The 20,936-nt window shown below is 40.7% G+C and overlaps 1 protein-coding gene across 2 annotated transcripts in view; it reads left to right on the top strand.

The window, feature by feature from the left end:
* The window catches only part of npepps (aminopeptidase puromycin sensitive), a 215,690-nt gene that overhangs the window by 111,326 nt on the left and 83,428 nt on the right, over positions 1-20,936 (top strand). For both annotated transcript variants that reach the window (XR_009442855.1, XM_048560329.2), the window contains exons 6-8: positions 1,649-1,849; positions 3,892-3,988; positions 4,939-4,972. Coding sequence is in view for 1 of the 2 variants with exons in the window: in XM_048560329.2 (XP_048416286.2) it covers positions 1,649-1,849; positions 3,892-3,988; positions 4,939-4,972 (332 nt within the window). In the remaining variant the exon portion in view is untranslated. The remainder of the gene's footprint in view (positions 1-1,648; positions 1,850-3,891; positions 3,989-4,938; positions 4,973-20,936) is intronic.

Here is a 20,936-nt window from a genome sequence, read left to right as displayed (position 1 = left end):
ATGCTCAGAGGGTCCCACAATCAACAGTGAGATAAATGGCTGGATAGTTTGCTGTAAATATATTTGTTGTAGGATCGTGTTTAGGCAGGCTGCCAAGAATACTACGCTACTCCTTTTCAAATAGTGCCTTGAAATCTTTACTTCTAGCTGAAAGGCAGATGAGTCCTTGATTTGACATCTTGTCTGAAATCAAGTATGTTTAACGCTCCCTCAGATACTGCTCTGAAATATTAGCCTTGATTTGTATGATCAAAGATGCAGAGCGAAACTTGAATCCATGACCTTCTGTCTCAGAGAGGAGTGCTAAGACTGATTACAAGACTGGTAGGGAATGCATTTCTACATCTGCTCTAACTTAATGGTAAACACAACTATTAAAGTGAATGTTGATAGATTTATAAGATTAGTCCATTTAATTTAAGTGACTTTTCCTTTTTTGACAATTGTGACTGAGTGTTTTGAAATAATCTTGATCAAATGCACCAGTGGGCCGAAAGGTGGCAGATGGAGTTTAATTTAGGTAAATATGAAGTACTGTGTTTTTGAAAGGCAAATCAGGGCAGGACTTATACACTTGATGGTGAGGTTCTGGGGTGTGTTGCTGAACAAAGACACCTTAGAGTGCAGGTTCATAGCTCCTTGAAAGTAGAGGCACAGGTAGACAAGATAGTGAAGGTGTTTGATACACTTGCCTTAATTGGTCAGCGCATGGAGTATAGGAGTTAGGATCTCATGTTACCGCTGTACAGGACATTGGTTTGGCCCCTGTTGGAATACTGCATGCAATTTTGTTCTCCCTACTATAGGAGGGATGTTGTGAAACTTGAAGGGGTTCAGAAAAGATTTATGAGGATGTTAACAGCACAGTTCTGAGGAAGGGTCACGAGACCTGAAACGTTAACACTGTTTTTTCCTTCTTAGATGCTGCCAGACCTGCTGAGCTTTTCCAGCAACTTTATTTTTGTTCCTGATTTTGTTTTTGTTCCTGATTCACAGCATTTGCAGTCCTTTTGGTTATTACAAGAATGTTGCCAGGGTTGGAGGGTTTGAGCGATAGGGAGAGGGTGAATATTGGAAGTTGAAGGATGATCTCATAGAGGTTTATTAATTCATGAGGGGCATGGATAGAGTAAATAGACAGTGTATTTTCCCTGGAGTGGAAGAGTCCAAAACTAGAGGGCATAGGTTTAAGATGAAAGGGGAAAGAGTTAAAAGGGACCTAAGGGGCAACTTGTTCACGGAAAGGGTGATGCATGTATGGAATTGGCTTTCAGAGGAAATGATGGAGTCTGGTACAATTACAACATTTAGAAGGCATCTGATTGGGTATGTAAACAGGAAGGGTTTGGAGGGATACGGGTCGAATACTAGCACATGGGACTAGATTAATTTAGGATATCTGGTCAGCATGAACGAGTTGGACTCGAGGGTCTGTTTTCGTGATGTACGTCTCTGACTGTGACACTGCTAATACATCCTGAGATATAGGGATTTTTCTTTTTTTACTTAACCTTTCCAGTTTGTTTGGGTATTATAGAACTCTTCATGTGTTTGTTTCAATACTCTTGAGAATTAGATATTTCCAGGTGAAGTGTATTGCTCATGTATTCTGCAATTTCTAACCAGAGTTCTGCCTTCAATGTTACAGAATGTGACTGAGCGTAACCCATATCCTGACGACGAAGACATGGTTGAAGTCAAGTTCGCCAAATCGCCGATAATGTCCACGTATTTGGTGGCATTTGTGGTTGGTGAATATGACTTTGTGGAAACCAAGTCATCAGATGGCATTCTAGTCCGTGTCTACACACCCATTGGAAAAGCGGATCAAGGAAAATTTGCTCTCGAGGTTGTTGTTGTTTTTGTGTCCTTTTGTACAGTGTGTCCTTAAAACGAAATGGAGGGAGAGGAGGAACTGCCCTCGTTTCTTGAATTCAAGATGTCACGTCTATACTCCAGTTCTCTGAATTAAACTCTAAAGTTACCTGATCCCTTAAGGTAGATGTAAAGGGTAAATTCAAACTGGCCTCTTGTATCACTAAATTTCACTTATTTACCCTTTACTGTTCTAACACCACATGGTGATCTAGTTCTACACTGCACTGTGCTCCAGCATGCTGTGCTAGCAAGCGCATGGTGGTGAAATACATAGTTCAAAAGCAATAAATTCCTAGCTACTTGAGACTACTGCAAGACTCTTAAGTGCTTCATAGGGCAGATATCTTGACAGGAAAGGCCTTTTGACCACCTAGTAGCCATTGTGGTAAAAATGAGGACAGAGTACTAGGGGGAGTATTTGTCTTGGAATTATGTTGGAAATGTCATTGGAGGAATCTGGAGGACAGAGTAGCGGGTGGCGTGGTAACACTGTGGTTAGCACTGTTTCCTCACAGTACCAGGGACCAGGGTTTGATTCCACCCTTGGGTGACTGTCTGTGTGGAGTTTGTACACTCTCCCTATGGCTCTGTGCATTTCCACTGGCGCCCCAGTTTCCTCCCATAGTGCGAAGATTTGTGGGTTTGGTAGATTGGCTATGTTAAATTGCCCGTAGTGTTCAGGGGAGTGTAGGTTAGGTGTGCTAGCCATGGGAATTGCAGGGTTACATGGCAAGGGTAGGGATCTCTGTGGGATGCTCTTAGAGGGTCTCTGGTGGGGGGTTGGGGGGGTGGCGGGCGTGGGGTCGGTCAGTGTGGACTTGTTGGGCCGATTGGCCTGTTCCTCCACTGCAGGGATTCTGAGAGGAGGCAGTGGCAGGAGTCGCTGGGGACAATGTGATGTCACCAGCACCTCGTAGCTTATAAAGATTTCACATTTCAATTAAAATAAATTGATACCAGCTTGCTTTGAATATAGATCAATGACATTGTCAAAAGAATGAGGTTTTTGCCTGTAATAATTTTAGTAGATGATTTGTAGAAGCCCTGCTCTTCACTGAACAGAGTGAATAGCAGTGCCATTCACAACAGGAAGATCTTAGAATTTCAGTACTTCAGTAGCTGGTTCCCTACCTTTGGATTAGGGAAGCACAAATCATTTGTTGCTGTAATCAGTAACTACTATCCAGAAACCTTCCTGTAACCTCAGTGTGAGAACATCAGATGAAAACCAGATTAGGTCTGCAAGAGTCTCACTGCTTGAACTCTCAATTGATGACTGATAATTTGGATGAAGCAATGGAGGATGGATGCCCAATGCTCAGGCAACAGTGTCCTAGCAAAGAGTCAGCACCTTCAGGACGGTAGTTGATGGGGAGTGATTGGGAGGGAGACTTATCTTTAAAGTTTTTACCCAAATCCTTCAATGAGAATCCTCGATGAAATATTTTGGATCATGTGCTACTGTGTTGTGTATAAATCAACCTTGTAACCCTGCTGTTTTTCTCCATATTAGCAGTGACATTGCTCATCCTCCTGCTGTAACTGCTGACTCATAGGGGCCAGGTTTCCAGGTAAAAAAAAAGGCTCTCTGGGAAAAAATTACATCTAGAGTATTGGGTTCAAATAATCTTCCTAAATAAATACTAGAGCAGTCTTTTGCAATCATGTTAGGTTTAAATGTAACTTTTAAAAACACATTTTAAATGAAGAAATTAAGACATTTAAGTAAGTGATTCCCTGCAGACCCATCAGGAAGAAGGAATGTCACTGGCCATGTGCAATTTAGATAATTCCCTTTTTCAAATAAAAAAGTTGTTTCCATTTTGGAATGTATTTCCCTTTTTTATAGCCTAAGCATCTTGTGTGCTAGATTTTTTTTTGCTTTAGTGAGACTTTAAAGGAATCAACTCTGTTCTCTGTTTATATGGAACACAAATAGACATTTACAGATGTGCTGATAAATACAGTTTTGTATTTAATAGTGACAAAAAGTTCTGCCTTTCTCTTCAATAGGTTGCTGCCAAGACACTACCTTTTTATAAAGAATATTTTAATGTTCCTTACCCTCTTCCAAAAATTGACCTGATAGCCATTGCAGACTTCGCAGCAGGTTGGTACCTTAAGGACATAACATTGCCTGCACAACAAAATCACAGCGTTGCAAACTAATACTTGTCATTTTGTACTTGTAGGTGTATGTTTACTCCTATTTAAGCCATATCTTGGTTTTCAAATTCTCATTTGTTCTTTGAGTCCCTCCAGGGCCTCTTCCCTCCTCGCTTTGTAATTACTTTCAGCCACAAACCTCAGTTATCTGTGCTTGTTTAATTCCGAACTCTTGAGCATTGATAATTTTAATCACCTGAACACTAATGGTTGTACTGTCAGTTGCTAAGACAACAGCTCTGGAATTTCATCTCTATATTTCTCTGCCTTTCTTCATATTTTCCTTTAAGATGTTATTTCCACCCTCCCACTTTGACTAAACCTTTAGCCATTTCAAATAGATGTGATTTAGTGTGATAATTCCTTTTACAATACTCTTTTAATTTGCCTTGGAATATTATATCATACAGAGCTATATGAGTACAATTCTTTGCAGGGGATGTGATTTGAGACTTTCTGAAATGCATGATCAAAATGCAACTATTTAATACTTTTTCTGAACAAAAATATGTCCATTTAAATCATCCGAATGAAATCATTTATTCAGAGGTTGTGCCATTTTGACAGTAAAGTTACAAAACATTACTACACTTAATTCTTGTCACCTATTGTCTTTATGCCCAGCGCTATTCCTCTGTTCAGCTTGGTGACTTCCTAACATGTCACTCACTAATTGGCAACTAAAAATCTATTGAGTTTAAAAATTGTTTGCTTGTTGATTATAATCCCTAACTGTGCAATTCCATGCCTTCTCACATCTATACTCAGAACTGACAAAGGAGAGGATGGTGACTTCTGTTAATCACCCCTCTTGCTTAGGAGTTTGAGAGCCAAATGTTGCCATTCTCTGCCACAAATTTGTCATACCTCATGGTGCTTTTTTTTAATTCACAGGTGCTATGGAAAACTGGGGCCTTGTAACATACAGGTATTTGCTGAAATATGTTTACATTTATGTAACTGTGATGTGGAGCTTAAAAACACATTTGATTTACAATCAGGAATGCTTGTTCTCTTTGAAATAGTTTTAACATAAACTACTGAAATCAAAGCTTAGACAGATCTTGTAGTCTAATTTCTAGCATGGTAGGATTTTGGTCTGCAGAAATGCTCTCCTCAATGCTAATTAACTTAGTGGGCTTCACAGAAGGATAGCCGCAAACGCACTGAAATTTTGCTTCCACAATGAGAGAACTGCAAGCCCCTGGGATCGTTACATGTGTACTGTGATTGACTGACTCTATAGGTTACTTTTTCAAAGACTTCTGAAGATCTCTCTACCTACGGTTTAAAAATGTACTTTTCAGAAAGAATGGATGGTGGGAACAATGCATATGCTATATTCCTCTTCAATATATTTTCTGTCCAGCCATGGACTGGTTTATTTCATACTACTGAGCCTGTTCTCCATGTAAAAGAGTGAGGCAGGCATTTTGCAAACTAATGTGCCAGATAAGTGTCAGGTTCGTTTTTGGAGACCCTCACGGACTTGATGCAATAACAAGACACTGACCTGTTTAGAAAAACACAAATCCTTTTATGACAAAGCAAGTACAAGCTGTGGAGAATCACTGTCCTTAACCCGGTACAGAGTGCAGAGTCTCGTAAGTAATTCTCACCGAGTGCTCTGATGAAGAGTCTAGGCCCGAAACGTCAGCTTTTGTGCTCCTGAGATGCTGCTTGGCCTGCTGTGTTCATCCAGCCTCACATTTTATTATCTTGGAATTCTCCAGCATCTGCAGTTCCCATTATCCCCGCTTTTGATACTTTACTAAGTACATAATACATAAAACAATTTCACATCTCAATGACATGATACGTGAAACAATTATTACAACAGACAAAGACAGGATACAAAACAATTATTACATCAAGAGCATAAAAGACCAGGATATAGTATCGATTGTTCGTGAAGTGGCTGCTAATGGCAGGAGGTGATTTCAAGTTGTTATTGGGACAGATTGTAATTTCAAGTTGCCGATGTGTCTGGCTGGAACAAAGTCAGTGCCCTGGCCCCTTTTGTCAGTGACAGAAGTTACATACTTCAGAAGTCTCACACCCTTACAAATGTTCCTCACTTAACCTTATTTGAGACAGTTTAACTCTAATTCTATTCAGTCACGAAGCTTAAGGCAGTGTCTGCATACCGATGTGTAGGAAAATAAGGAGTTACAAAGTCTTGCACGAATTCCTAGCTGGGCAGGAAGCTTTAGGGCAGTGCCTGCATACCTTTGTGTAGGCAGATAAAGGATATTGATTTCTATACTTCTATAAATGGGATGTTATCTTCACAGGAGGGAGCTGAAAAATGTATACCAGTGTGTATAAACACTACATTAGTTTTATTGAAGTGGGAGGTTATAAAATGTATGCTTTGTTAATCTGAGATAACAAAATGTAGAGCTAGATGAACACAGCAGGCCAAGCAGGAGCAGGAAGGCTGATGTTTCGGACCTAAACCCTTCTTCAGAAATGTTGGGGAAGGGGTTTCTGAAATAAGGGTGGGGTGGGGGGGAGAGGCGGATAGAAGATGAATAGAGAGGATAGGTGGAGAGGAGACAGACCGGTCAAAGAGGTGGGGATAGAACATAGAACACTACAGTGCAGTACAGGCCCTTTGGCCCTTGCTGTTGCGCTGACCTGTGAAACCAATCTGAAGCCCGTCTAACCTACATCACATCAACCATTTTACCGTCATCCACCTGTTTAGTCACCTTCATAAAGAACTCAATAAGGTTTGTGAGGCACGACCTACCCTTCACAAAACCGTGTTGACTAGCCCTAGTCAAATTATACCTTTCAAGATGATTATAAATCCTGTCTTTTATAATCCTCTCCAACACTTTACCCACAACCAAAGTAAGGCTCATTGGTCTATAATTATCTACTCCCCTTCTTGAACAAGGGGACAACATTTGCTATTCTCCAGTCTTCTGGCACTGGTCCTGTAGACAATGACAACATAAAGATCAAAGCCAAAGGCCCTGCAATCTCCTCCCTAGCTTCCCAGAGAATCCTCGCATAAATCCCATCCAGCCCAGGGGACTTATCTGTTTTCACACTTGCCAGAATTGCTAACACCTCCTCCTTATGAACCTCAACCCTGTGTAGTCTAATAACCTGTATCTCAGTATTCTCCTTGACAACACTGTCTTTTTCCTGTGTGAATACTGATGAAAAATATTCATTTAGCGCCTCTCCTATCTCTTCGGACTCAACGCACAACTTAGCACTACTGTCCTTGAGTGGCCCTAATCTTTAGTCTTTCTTTTTTATTCCTGACATACCTATATAAAGCTTTGGGGTTTTCCTTGATTCTACCTGCCAAAGACTTCTCATGTCCCTTCCTGGCTCTTCTTAGCTCCCTCTTTAGGTTCTTCCTGGCTAACGAGTGCCCTAACTGAGCCTTCATACTTCATCTTTACATAAGCTTCCTTCCTCTTGACAAGAGATTCAACTTCTTCAGTAAACCACAGCTCCTCGCTCGACCACTTCCTCCCTGCCTGACAGGTCCATACTTATTAAGGACACACAGTAGCTGTTGCTTGAAGAGGCTCCACATTTCAATAGTGCCCAGCCCCTGCAGTTTCCTTCCCCATCCTATGCATCCTAAATCTTGCCTAATCACCTCATAATTGCCTTTCCCCCAGCTATAACACTTGCCGTGCGGTATGTACCTATCCCTTTCTATTGCTAAAGTAAACGTAAGAGTTGTGAGAGCATGGAATGCGTTGCCAGCAGCAGTTGTGGAAGCAAGGTCATTGGGGTCATTTAAGAGACTACTGGACATGCATATGGTCACAGAAATTTGAGGGTGCATACATGAGGATCAATGGTCGGCACAGCATCGTGGGCTGAAGAGCCTGTTCTGTGCTGTACTGTTCTATGTTCTATGTAACTGAATTGTGGTCACTATCAGCAAAGTGCTCACCTACCTCCGAATCTAACATTCGGCCTGGTTCATTATCCAGTACCAAATCCACTGTGGTCCCTACACCTTTCCCCTCACCCCCATCCCAGGCCCCAAGAAGACTTTCCACATCAAGCAGATGTTCACCTGTACATCTGCTAATGTGGTGTATTGCATCTGCTTTTCCTGTTGTGACCTCCTCTACATCGGGGAAACCAAGCAGAGGCTTGGGCACCGCTTTGCAGAACACCTCCGCTCGGTTCATAATAAAGAACTGCACCTCCCAGTTGCAAACCATTTCAACTCCCCCTCCCGTTCCGCAGACAACATGTCCATCATGGGTCTCCTGCAGTGCCACAGCGATGCTACCCGAAGGTTGCAGGAGCAGCAACTCATATTCCGCTTGAGAACCCTGCAGCTCAATGGTATCAATGTGGACTTCACAAGCTTCAAAATCTCCCCTCCACCTACCGCATCCCAAAACCAGCCCAGCTCATCCCTGCCTCCCTAACCTGTCCTTCCTTCCACCTATCCCCTCCTCCCACCTCAAGCCCCACCCCCATCTCTTACCTACTAACCTCATCCCGCCCCCTTGACCTGCCTATCCTCCCCAAACTGACCTATCTCCTCCCTACCTCCCCACCTACACTCACCCTCACTGGCTCTATCCCAGCCTCCTTGACCAGTCTGTGTCCTCTCCACCTATCTTCTCCTCTATCCATCTTCGATCCGCCTCTCCCTATTTATTTCAGAACCCCCTTCCTCTCCCCCATTTCTGAAAAAGGGTCTAGGCCTGTAATTTGCGGATGACACTAATGTCAGTGGAGTTGTAGATAGTGACGAAGGATACTGTAGGTTGCAGAGAGACATAGATAAGCTGCAGAGCTGGGCTGAGAGGTGGCAAACGGAGTTTAATGTGGACAAGTGTGAGGTAATGCACTTTGGTACGAGTAACCGGAAGGCAAAGTACTGGGCTAATGGTAAGATTCTTGGTAGTGTAGATGAGCAGAGAGATCTTGGTATCCATGTACACAGATCCTTGAAAGTTGCCACCCAGGTTGACAGGGCTGTTAAGAAGGCATAGGGTGTTTTAGCTTTTATTGATAGAGGGATCGAGTTCCGGAACCAAGAGGTTATGCTGCAGCTGTACAAAACTCTGGTGCGGCCGCACTTGGGAGTATTGCATACAGTTCTGGTCACCGCATTGTAAGAAGGATGTGGAAGCTTTGGAAAGGGTGCAGAGGAGATTTACTAGGATGTTGCCTGGTATGGAGGGAAGGTCTTACAAGGAAAGGCTGAGGGACTTGAGGCTGTTATCGTTAGAGAGAAGAAGGTGGAGAGGTGACTTAATTGAAACATATATAAAATAATCAGAGGGTTAGATAGGGTGGATAGGGAGAGCCTTTTTCCTAGGATGGTGAGGGCGAGCATGAGGGAGCATAGCTTTAAATTGAGGGGTGAAAGATATAGGACAGATGTCAGAGGTAGTTTCTTTACTCAGTAGTAAGGAAATGGAACGCTTTGCCTGCAACGGTAGTAGATTCGCTAACTTTAAGTACATTTAAGTCGTCATTGGACAACCATATGGACGTACATGGAATAGTGTAGGTTAGATGGGCTTCAGATTGGTATGACAGGTCGGCACAACATCAAGGGCCGAAGGGCCTGTACTGTACTGTAATGTTCTGTGTTCTAAATGTCAGCCTTCCTGCTCCTCTGATGCTGCTTGGCCTGCTGTGTTCATCCAGCTCTACACCTTGTTATCTCAGATTCTCTGACATCTGCAGTTCCTACTATCTCTGCTTCATTAATTTGTTACATTTCAAATTTCATCAGCTTTCTTTTTTTTTCTCCTGCTTCGATTCAATATTAAAGACTAGAACTAGCCTGCACCAGTCTCTCTCCACATGCCTAAATCCACTCTCCTGTCCGTTCGTTGTCCCTTTCATATCTTTCAAGTAACTAATTTAGCTTAAAAGAATTTTTAAAAATTCTACATCTCTAATATTTCTTGTGGGAAATTTCAAGTTTTAGTTTCCTTCTGTATTAAGGCCTTTTTATACACCCCTTTTTAATTTATTCCATTATTATCTCAAATATTGTTGTCTTTCTTCACCATCCTTTCAACCAATACTAACAGTCCAGCTTGTTGTTGATATCCAGCTAAGTTAATCATAGCCTAGTGAGATGCACTTTTCCGTGTGAGTCATTAAATGTTCCAAGTTCAAATCCTGCTCCAGGGCCTGACCACAACTTGAGGCTAGACCAGTTTGCCATGTTTCAGACAAAATGTTAAATTGGACCCCTATCTCCTACTCAAATGAATGTGAAAGACCCTATAGAATTATCTGTCTTTTCTTCCACCCCCCCCCCGCCCCATGTCCTAGCCAATATTTATCTCCTAATTAGGAGTTTTGGAATGAAAGGAATTGAGGGATCAGAATTATTGAGGTACATAAAGAGGGCATTTTGTTGCTAGTATGTAGCAAGTCCAACAAGCTAAGGTGCAGTTCTTCACTATGGACAGGTGGAAGGAGTACCAGTGGGAGAATATTGCGATGGCCGTGTGGATAATTATACTACTTTACCAAAATTAAAGCACAATGATAGTTGTTGAAGTTCTAAATTGGAGCAAGGACAGTTTTACTAAGCTGAGGTTTTGCAAAAGTGAGCTGTAAGCTGCTACTCGAAGATAAATCAGTGTTAGAGCAGTTGCATGCATTCGAAGGGAAGATTCAGGAGTTCTAGTAGTGAAAGTGTTTCCACAAAGGAAAAAAGTGTGATAGACAGATCTAGAGCCACCTGGATATCAAGGAGCTAGTATAGTAAGATAAAGCAAAAAAAAGAAAGCTTATGCCTGACACTAAGAATTTTAAAGCCAAGAGGAGGGTAGAAAGTTGAGGAATCGAGTCTTATAGGAAAGCAATGCATGACCATGGCTAATGAGCAAAGTTAAGAATAGTATGAGATCCAAGGAAGGGTTGTACATATTGTCCCAAAAATGCAGCAGACCTGAAGATTGGGAGCAGTTTAGGTTTTAGCAGAGGAGGATAAAGGGATTAAGAGAAGGAAAATAAGAGTATGAGAGCAAGTTTTTTTGGGGTAAACTGCTTGCAAAGTTTATGTGAAGAGGAAAAGATTAGTTAAGCCAAATGTAGGTTCCTTACAGTCAGAAACAAGGGAAATTATAATGGGGATTAAAGAAGTGGCAGATTAAATAGCCAGGACCTGATAACCTACATCCTAAAGGACAAAAAGTCACCCTCAACATAGTGCATGCATTCAATGGTCATGTTTCAAAATTCTCTAGTTTCTGTAATAGCTCTTATGAATTGAAATGAAAGATTGTTTATGTAATGCCAGTATTCAAAAGCGGGTAGAGAGAAAATAGGGAATTGAAGATAGAAGTGGGAAAATGCCAGAGTTCGTTATAAAAGGTTTATTAGCAGAACAGTTTGAAAGCAGTGGAAGGATTGGACAGAGTCCAGTCTGGATTGATTTATGAAAAGGAAACAATGCTTGACAATCTACAATTTTTTAAGGTTGTAATGATTAACATTGATAAAGGGAAGCCAGTATATCTAGTTTACTTGGACTCTCAGAAGGCTTTTGATAAGGCCTAATGAGCATGTAAAATGAAAAGCGCATTGAATTGGGGTTAGTGTAGTGATATGGATAGGAAAGTGGTTGGCAGGCAGGATATACTGTAGGAATAAATGAGTTTTTTTTCAAGTAGCAGCCAGTGACAATTGGGGTACCCCAGGGATCAGTGCTTGGATCCCAGCACTTCACAATAATGATGATTTATATGAGGGAGCTAAACTAATTGAGTTTGCAGACAGTGCTAAACTGGGTAGGAGGGTGAGCTGTGAGAAGGATGCAAAAATGCTTCAGTATGATTTAGACAAGTTGGGCAAATGCACAGTAGGTGAAGTATAAATGGATAAATGTGAGGTTATCCAAAGCAGGAAGGCAGATTCAGAATTAACCAAAGATCAATTTTAGCAATACATTCAGTGTGAGAAGATAACTAAGGAGAGTACAGCCAATAAAAGAATCTATGTGTAATGGCGGATGATTTTACGCCAATCTTTTTATTTTAAGACAAAACGAACTGGATTTGGTTGAGGCAGAGAACGACATATTGCATCTGATAAAGGCAGTGTGTGGAATTATAATGGCATTAGCATTCTTGCAAGAGGATAAGTAGCTATGGCCACATTAAACGTACCTCGTGCTGTTAAAAGAATCCGGGAAGAAAATGTAGAAATTATGACCATCATTTCCCAATCCTCACTTAATACGTGTTTGTTGCTGGAGGATCAGACAACTGCTAATGTTGCAATTATTCTGTTTAAAAAGGGAGCAAGGGGGAAAGATCATATGAGTTACAGCCCCATAGACTGTTCCCAGGTTGGGGTAAGTTGGAATCCATTCAGAGAAGCAGGATAAAATGTTGCTTAGAAAAACGTGATGGATTTGTTGAGGGAAGATTGTATCTGACTTAACAAATTAAATTTTTTGAGGAAGTAATTAGGATTGAAGATAATGCAGTCAACATGATCTACAACAAGGCTTTTAATGAGATCCCACATGGCAGACTCATTTTGAAAAGAAGCTCCTGAGATTCAGCAGAATGTAGCAGGCTGCTTAGAATATTAGCTCAGTGGCAAGAAACTTGTTGACAAATACTTTTGAAATTGGAAGGCAGCTTCATTTGGGCTAGCTCAGTGCTAGGTCCCCAGCTTTTGGTGGCATATATTACTGGTTTGAATGTAATTGTAGATGACGGTATAATTGGCTGCAGGTTTGATAATGAGAAGAATAGTTCTTGACTATTAGTAGTAATGTATCAATGAACGAGTCAGATGAGCAGAAAAATCACAAATGGAATTCAGCCTAGAGAAGTAAGAGGTCATTTGGGCAAGTCAAAACAATTGACAAATAAATAAGAAAATACTGAGCTGTAGAGAAGGTGAGGGACCTTGATGTGAATGTCCCAAGGTCCCCGAACTTACTTTCTGGCTGTAGTAACTGTGACTTTGTTCATTGGGTCCCAGAGAGAGCCAAATCTGGCTAGTTTCTTTCTGAAGGGGTTTAATTCTTTTTGTACGCCACAGTAACAAGTTGTGCATGCCTGTTGGCTTCTCAACAATACTGTACGTGGTTCAGCCAGTAATAGCCAACTATTCTTAAAAAGCAGTTTGAGATGGCTGTTAATCTGCATGAATTGGATGTCTAGCCTTGTGATGGCATTGACCCCCAAAAAAAAATGGAATATCCTTATGACCCACAAAACCGCACTGGGAAAAATCCTGGACAAACAACCACCTGCTGATTGTGTCTGTGGCACTGTTTTGTGAAAAATGTAGATGTAACGTAAATTACAGCCTGGACCTGACAGACTTAGGTAAAAGGTCCTCCTTCACATGGATCAGAGGCCCATGAGACTGTGTATACTTTTCCTACTGGTATCCAAATCTGGGAATCAGTCCAGGTGCACTAGTAGCCGCAGTAGACAGTCACCATGAAATAGAAGAGCCTGAGCAGACTATCCTTCCACAGGAAAAGGCAACGTACAAAGAAACAAACCTGTGACAAAAATTCAATGGAGAAAAGGAGAGTGCATCTGATAAGGTTGCCAAAACATTAAGCTGTGAAACATCTGAAGGGAGCCATAATGTTGTCAAACATCTGTATGAGAAGTACTGATAACTGGTAGGATGTTCTGCAAGCTTTGTGGCTGCTGTCTCTTGGAGTAGGCCTATCCAGTCTGTGTGGCTGAGAGGCAATAGATAGACCATTTGTGGCTAGGTGCTCTCTTTGCAGTAGAGGTCGAGAATATCACTCAACCTGTCACGATGCAAAATGTAGCAAGAGTATCATGTAACCAAACCAGCACAGTTTGCTTGAACTAAAGTTCACAAATGAGATGGGCCTTCGCAGGCTTGCAGAATTATGGGTCATGAAGCATTTTGCTGTCAGGCTGAAGAAATGCAATGATCCCAAAATCAGGGCCTTTGGCATTGAGCTAATGGAGAGCATCACTGAATTATCATAGAATCTCTACAGCATGGAACCATGTCCACACCAACACTCTGAAGAAAATCCCACCCTGACCTAACCCATACCCTCCCTGTTGGCCTGCATTTCCAATGGCCAATCTACCTAGCCTGCACATCTTTGGACTGTGGGAGGAAACCCACGCAGATACAGGGAGAACGTGCAAACTCCGTATAGACAGTCGCCCAAGTTTGGAATTGAATCCGGGTCCCTGATGTTGTGAGCGAGCAGTGTTAACCACTGAACCACCATGTTGCCAAGTGTTAATAACTGGGAAGAAAACTGCTAAAGGGTCTCAAGGCAATGAAAGAGCAGTAAAGAATGATGAGACCTATACTTGAACAGTACCACAGTGGGAAAGAGCAGAACTAAACGCACCCCAATAAGAATACTTTTCAATATTACATTGGCCAGTTCAGCGTGTTCCTTAAGAGAGTCTAATATGAAGCGTCCATGTTCCTGGGAAGGCAGAAGAATCAACTGGTCTGTTTGGTCTTTGCAGACGACATAAGTCTCCTTGGCAACTCCTGTGACAAATGGAACATAATGTTAAGCTGGACCATTGAGTAGACATAAAATGACTATTTTGTCAAAGTACAAGACTTATCATCAACACTGCAAACCGAAAGGCTTTCAATTCACCCATAAGGGGAAGATTTTGCTTTACAATCACAGCAAGAACTGGATGATTAAGGGTGAATCCAAATCCTACATCCCACTGAAGTACTTGGGAAGAGAACCTTGAGGCCTGGGTGGTAGCCTAAGAACAGCTGCTCCCTGACCAGCGCACACAGTTGAGTTCCTGAAGATTTTGGTTATCCCCAGGTTGTACTTCCATTTGATCCTCTCCAAATGTCATACTTCTCAAGCCATCAAAATTTCAAATGAACAGATTTGACACCTTCCACCACATAGAACTGATGGTCTTCTGTAGTCCAGCAACAGGAATGATGCACTCAGCATCATGGAAAGCAGAAGAAAATCAAAAAGACAGAATAGCTCTAGCGGGTCTAGAAAAGAAAAGGAAAGGAAAGCCCGAGCAAAAGAATGGAAAAGAAAGTCTTTGAACTTCAGAGATTGAAACTGAAAACTGAAAGTCAACTGAAACTGGAGGAGCTAGAGGTGAGAATTAAGAGTAGTGATGAGGATAGTGATGGAGAGCAATCCCATCGTAGCCAAAGGCCTGGTGGGGAATCTGTTCCAATACGTCCAATCGTTGCCTAAGTCCAACAAGGATGTAAAAGCCGTTTCTATTTCACTTGAGAAAGAGGCTGAACAAATGGCCACTAAGCATGTGGGTACTGTTGATGCGAACAAAGTTGCTAGGTAGAGTTAGTGAGATATTTGCATTACTAGCAGAGTAGTTGTCTGGGGAGTATGATGAGGTGAGAAAAGCCATCTTAAATGCATATGAACTGGTTTCAGAAGCATATAGATAATGTTTTAGGAATCTATTGATTGAATAACTTATTGCCACGTATTCAATCTAAAAATACGGTGAATAGTGTATACTTCAGCTATACATACATGTCAACATTCACATTAACTGAGAAGAAAATAATTTTTAAAAAATGAGTTGTGTCCAGATTTCCAGAGCTTCAGGCCCACTCCAGGCTTTTTAGTATTCACCATGGCTCAGAGTCTTGTACTGGGCAGCTTTGCTGGCCTGCCCTTGCCAGCCCACTCTTGATTTGCTGTCATCGTGGGATCCACCAATGTAATTTTGACAAGTGGATAAAAGCATTGAAAATAGATCAAATGTAATCATGTCTCTTACAGACGTGATTATTTTGGAGGAGTTCAAGAATTCACTTCCTGAAGTAGTGAGAACTCTTCGAAGAACAGAGAGTTAAGACTGCAAGATTAGCAATGGAAATGACAGATAATTGAGTTGGTTCATAAATCAAAGCTTGGCTTATGGCATCAATTTCAATCTGTGAGGGATAGTAATTGGTGAAAAGAGAAGTCCTTTGATGGTAAAGGAGGAGGAGGAGGTAGTTTACCACAGAGTAAAAAAGGAAACATGTGAGGGGAAAGGAGAAGTAGAAAAGCTTAGGTATTTCCACTGTAATAAAGTAGACCACATGAATTCACATTGGCCCCTTAGAAAATGCAGTGGGAAGATGGATGTCAGAAGGCAGGAGATAAGGCAGTGAGTTGTGTTGAAGTGGCAAAGAAAGCACAGCGGAAGCTAAAAAGCTACAAAAGAAAGTACAGCCTGTTCAAGTGTTGGTTGAGAAGAAAGTACCAGATCTGTTTAAACAATTTACTTGCGTGGGTAAGGTTTGATACATGTCTGCCAGGAGGAGCAGGTTAAAAAAAAATTAAAATTTTACAAGATACCTGAGCAGGTCTATCTCCCAGAGGTGAGATTTGTAATTCAGAAATAGTGTTTGCCACAAAAAGTGATATTCATGGTGACAACAGCAGTGTTCTATTGTATAAAGTGAGGTTAGAGAGACTGGTGAAAAGTGAAGTGGTGGTAGGGGTAATAAAGAAATGTCAAATAGTTTACCCATGGTAATGATGTAGCTGAATCACAGGTGGGACTGATGCCTACTGTGATTGAAAAGCCAGTGGAAATTCAGGCAACTGAGGTGTTTACAGGAAGTATATCCTGGGATTTTCTCTGACTGTGTGGGAACAAGGTTACAAAGCCACAGGTTGAGCAGGAGGAGAAAAATCAAACAATAAAGTTGAAGATCAGTTATCAGAAACTGTTTTACCAAATGCTTGAAGAAAAACAAGAACAGGTAGAGGTCAAAGTGGAAATATTTTCAGTGAAGAGAAATTAACTGAATTACAACAAAGCACTAGCTAGAAAGCATACACAGAAGAAGCATCTGACTGTGTCCCAGAATGTTACTAAGTCTTAATGAAGAAATGGAGACCATCATATATTCAGGCAGATGAGAAATGGGTAGGAGTTCATCAAGTTGTATTAGCGGTGGGTTATAGAAAGGAGGTATTATGATTTGCACGCAAATTATTAGTAGGTGGTCATTTGGGAGCAAGAAAAATTCAAGCCAAAATACAAAAACTGTTTTTTAGGCCTGGACTGCGTAATGATATCATTCAATTTTGTTAGATATGTCATATATGTCAAGCAAGAGGAAAACCGCAAGCAGTGATAAAACCAACATCCATAGTACCCATTCCCACATTTGTGGAACCTTTTGCAAGAGTCTTAATTGACTGTGTAGGATCCCTAACCAAAACAAAAATTGGGGATCAGTATTTGTTTACTGTAATGGATGTTTCTTCTAGCTTACTGGAGGCCATTCCATTATGTAATATCACACCTAAAAGAATTATAGAAGAATTACTCAAATCTTTACTTGATATGAACTACCCACACAAATACAGTCAGATAAAGGGACCTATTTTACAAAGTTATTCAGGGGAGTTATGGTTAGGAATAAAATCCACTGTGCATCATCCAGAATTGCAGGGAGCATTAGAACGGTGACAGGAAATAGTAAAGACCATGTTGAGGGCTTTTCGTCAAGATAATCCAAAGAATTGTGTTATGGAGAGGAGATCAAACCCTTCTGCTGATTAAAACTGAAACACGCAGAGAAGCTCGCCTCGACTTGTGATGTGCTGAAAGAAATGGGAAAAATGGTATAAGCTGCATTCCACCTCCCAATCTGTTATAAAGGAAAGGTTATATGAAAGAAATCCCTGATACTGAAATTGTAAGGAACAAGTAACAACTTATTAATCTGAATCTAGCAGTGAACAAATTAACAGAACCATAAACAAACTGAACAATTTCCCCCTTAACTATTAACTATTCTTTAACAACAAAATTCTACTGGTATGCCGTTTCATTAAATGCAAGTTCCACTTATAAAAACTAAAATAAAACTTTGACTCTCAAAATCCATCCAGGGTGTCTGTCTATTCTTAAGGCAGTTTACTCTGATTTTCAGAAACCCTCTTATACTCCTGATGGCCTGTCAATTTTCTTATAATAGGATTGGTCCGAGGTTGTCAAAACCATTAGATCTAAATTCAGTTGGTTTTCAGTCTCTTAAATGCTTGTTTTAAATTAATTGGCTGATCTTCAAGCTAATTGCCAAAGCAGCAAAATGAGCCGAAGGTTTCTAATCACAGCTGTTTGATGCATGTTTAAATTTCAGAACTGCCTGTACCTCTTCAGCTACTTGCATATTTTCATTTAAATTGGCGTGCTTAGAAAAAGCACATCACCTCTTAAAGGGACTACACTTCCCCCTTCTCTCTCCGTATCATTTTAACAAACAAATTGTAACTTCCTACTGTCCAATTCACAAGTACTCTACATAACTTTGTTACAGTTGGGATTAAGGAGTTCTATTTGCACTTTCTGCAGTTAGGGATGCACCTAATGAATCAACTAAATTCAATCCATTTGATTTGAATTTGTAGGCACAAGGTGAGAGGACCACTGAAATTAACTCAGGAGAAATTTGTGAGCTTCATTCCAGAGTCTATGAATTTGGACTATGTCAAATTTTAGGGAAAGATTAAATAGAACAGGTGAGTTGGCTAGACAGTACTTGAAAGTAGCACAGCAGATGATAAAACAGGAAGCAGACAAGAAATCAAAAATTCACAACTTTGCCAGTGGAGATAATGTTAGTGTTACCACCAGTGGTCAGTGAACCTTGTAAAGGCATGGTTTAGTGGGCCTTATTAAATCGAAAGGAAACTGAGTGAAGTGAGTTATTTAGTAAGAATGCCAGATAGAAAGAAAAATAAATCTGTGTGTCATGCAAATATGTTCAAAAGGTATTTTGATAAGGGAGGAAAGCAAAAGAAGAATGTGGTACTGGTTACAATAGAGAGTAAATCTTAATTGGACAATGAGGAAGTTCTTGAAAATTGGGATAAGTTGGATTACCTTCCAGAGAAAAGTCAAAAAGACCTGAAAGACAGTTATCGCTATCACATGGGGAAATGTAGGGACAAGCTGGGTAGCACTAATCGAATTACACATGATATAGATCTAGGAAATTCTGTTCCAATTAAGCAATCTCCTTAGACTTGTGAAGCTGGCACAGGTTCAAAACGAGATTGAAAGATTCAAAGACAATATAATCAAAGTGAGTTATATCAAATGGAGCTCACTCGTAGTAATGGTACCAAAAAAATCAGATAATACTCGATTGTGTGGACTATAGCAAAGTCAATGCAGTTACAAAACCTGATTCATATCCTGCGTCACATTTGGAAGACTTGAGAAGGTGGGGCAAGCCGCTTATTTCTAAGTTGGACTTACTCAGAGGACACTTGCAGGGACCTTAATTCAAAGAGCAAAGGAAATTTTCGTTTTCGTGACACTGAATGGACTTTACCAGTTTACTATTGTTGTTTGGTATGAACAATGTGTCAGCTACATTTCAAAGACTAACCAATAATCATTTCAGGATTACCCAATTGAATGGTGCACATAGTTGATCTGGTGATTTCTAGTCTGACATGGAAGGAACATTTGGAACATCTGTTGGAATTGTTCATTCAATTCAGGAAGCAGTTTGCTGACTAAACCTGGCTAAGAGTGAATTTGCAAAAGCCCAGGTCACGTTCCTGGGTCATGTTATTGGATATGGACAAATGACTCCACAGGATATGAAAACAAAGGCTATTGGGAAACTTTCTCATAGCATTGACGAGGGAAGTACTACGATTCCTGGGACTGAATGGCTTTATTGAAAGTTCATACCAAACTTTAACAGTGCGGTTACTCCACTGACTGACCTGTTGACAAAGTGCAGAACAATTCAAAGGATGGAAGAGCATCAGAAGGCATTTGACAGCTTAGAAGCTGTGTTAACCACCGTCCCAGTGTTAGTCACACTTAACTAGGCAAAGCCATTCAAGGTGGCTGTCGATGGAACTGCTGAGTGTTGGTGCTGTACTCTTGCAAGACGACAATGAGAAGATAGTATTGCTGAGTATTCATCAACAAAGAAATATTCCACAATTGAAAAGGTGACCTTGAGTTTGGTGTTAGCATTGAAACATTTTAACATTTATATTGTCTGTAATGTGTCTGAGACAATTATATATACTGATCATAACCTTCTAAAGTTTTTGCAAAAATTTAAGGATAAAAATCTCGGCCTATTTAGAAGGAGCTTATCATAGCAGCCATTCAATTGAAAATTATGCAGATGGCAGAACGAGAGAATGTAATTGCCGACACGTCACAACTGTGAAGATGGAAGATGGAGGTGAACAGTGGCAAGATAAAGACGGATTGAAATGGACTGTAATAGTGAATGTTTGCGTGCTTAGAGTCAATGTAAAGTATGTATATTGTGGTGTTTAATAGCATAAGACTCAAGGTTTTTGAAAATGAAGCTATCTTTGTATACTGATGGTTCATTTTTTAAAGGGGGGTGATGGCTTTAGGAGGTGTTTTTAATCCTGGTTTTTTTTAATGATAAGAAAGTGAGACGGAGGTGCTGATCAGTCTGTTCCGAAGCAACAAAATAGACAGCTTGTGAGGCTTTGGAGTTCTTTTTTAAAAGTTGGAACAGTAGAAGAATTATGAAGGGATGGGGGTCAAGCTCCCAGAGAACCAGTTCAAATATTTTGGCTGTGTACTGGGCACAAGTAGCTGGTGTCTTGAGAGAAATTACAGCCTAATCCAATTCCTAGAGATCCAGAGACACAAATGATAAACAAAATTCCAAAGATTAAAAGTCTAGACGACAAGGTATAGAAAGTTATTTTCTGTCAGTCCTTTTGGTTTTATCAATAATAAATGCTTTGGCTATAGAGTAGCTGTCTTGCTTTAGTTCAGTGGTTGATCAGGTGGACCTAGGTCTTGTTAGAATTCTTTTTGGGATTTTCTGTCTTTTTCCCCACATGGAGAGGGAGGGACAGGTGGATGCTTTCTGTCTGCAGGCTCTGGATGTTTCCTCCT

The sequence above is a fragment of the Stegostoma tigrinum genome, chromosome 31, assembly GCF_030684315.1.
Source record: "Stegostoma tigrinum isolate sSteTig4 chromosome 31, sSteTig4.hap1, whole genome shotgun sequence".
Taxonomy (NCBI): domain Eukaryota; kingdom Metazoa; phylum Chordata; class Chondrichthyes; order Orectolobiformes; family Stegostomatidae; genus Stegostoma; species Stegostoma tigrinum.
The sequence above is the reverse complement of the archived record's forward strand: the minus strand, read 5'-3'. Positions and strand labels throughout refer to the sequence as shown.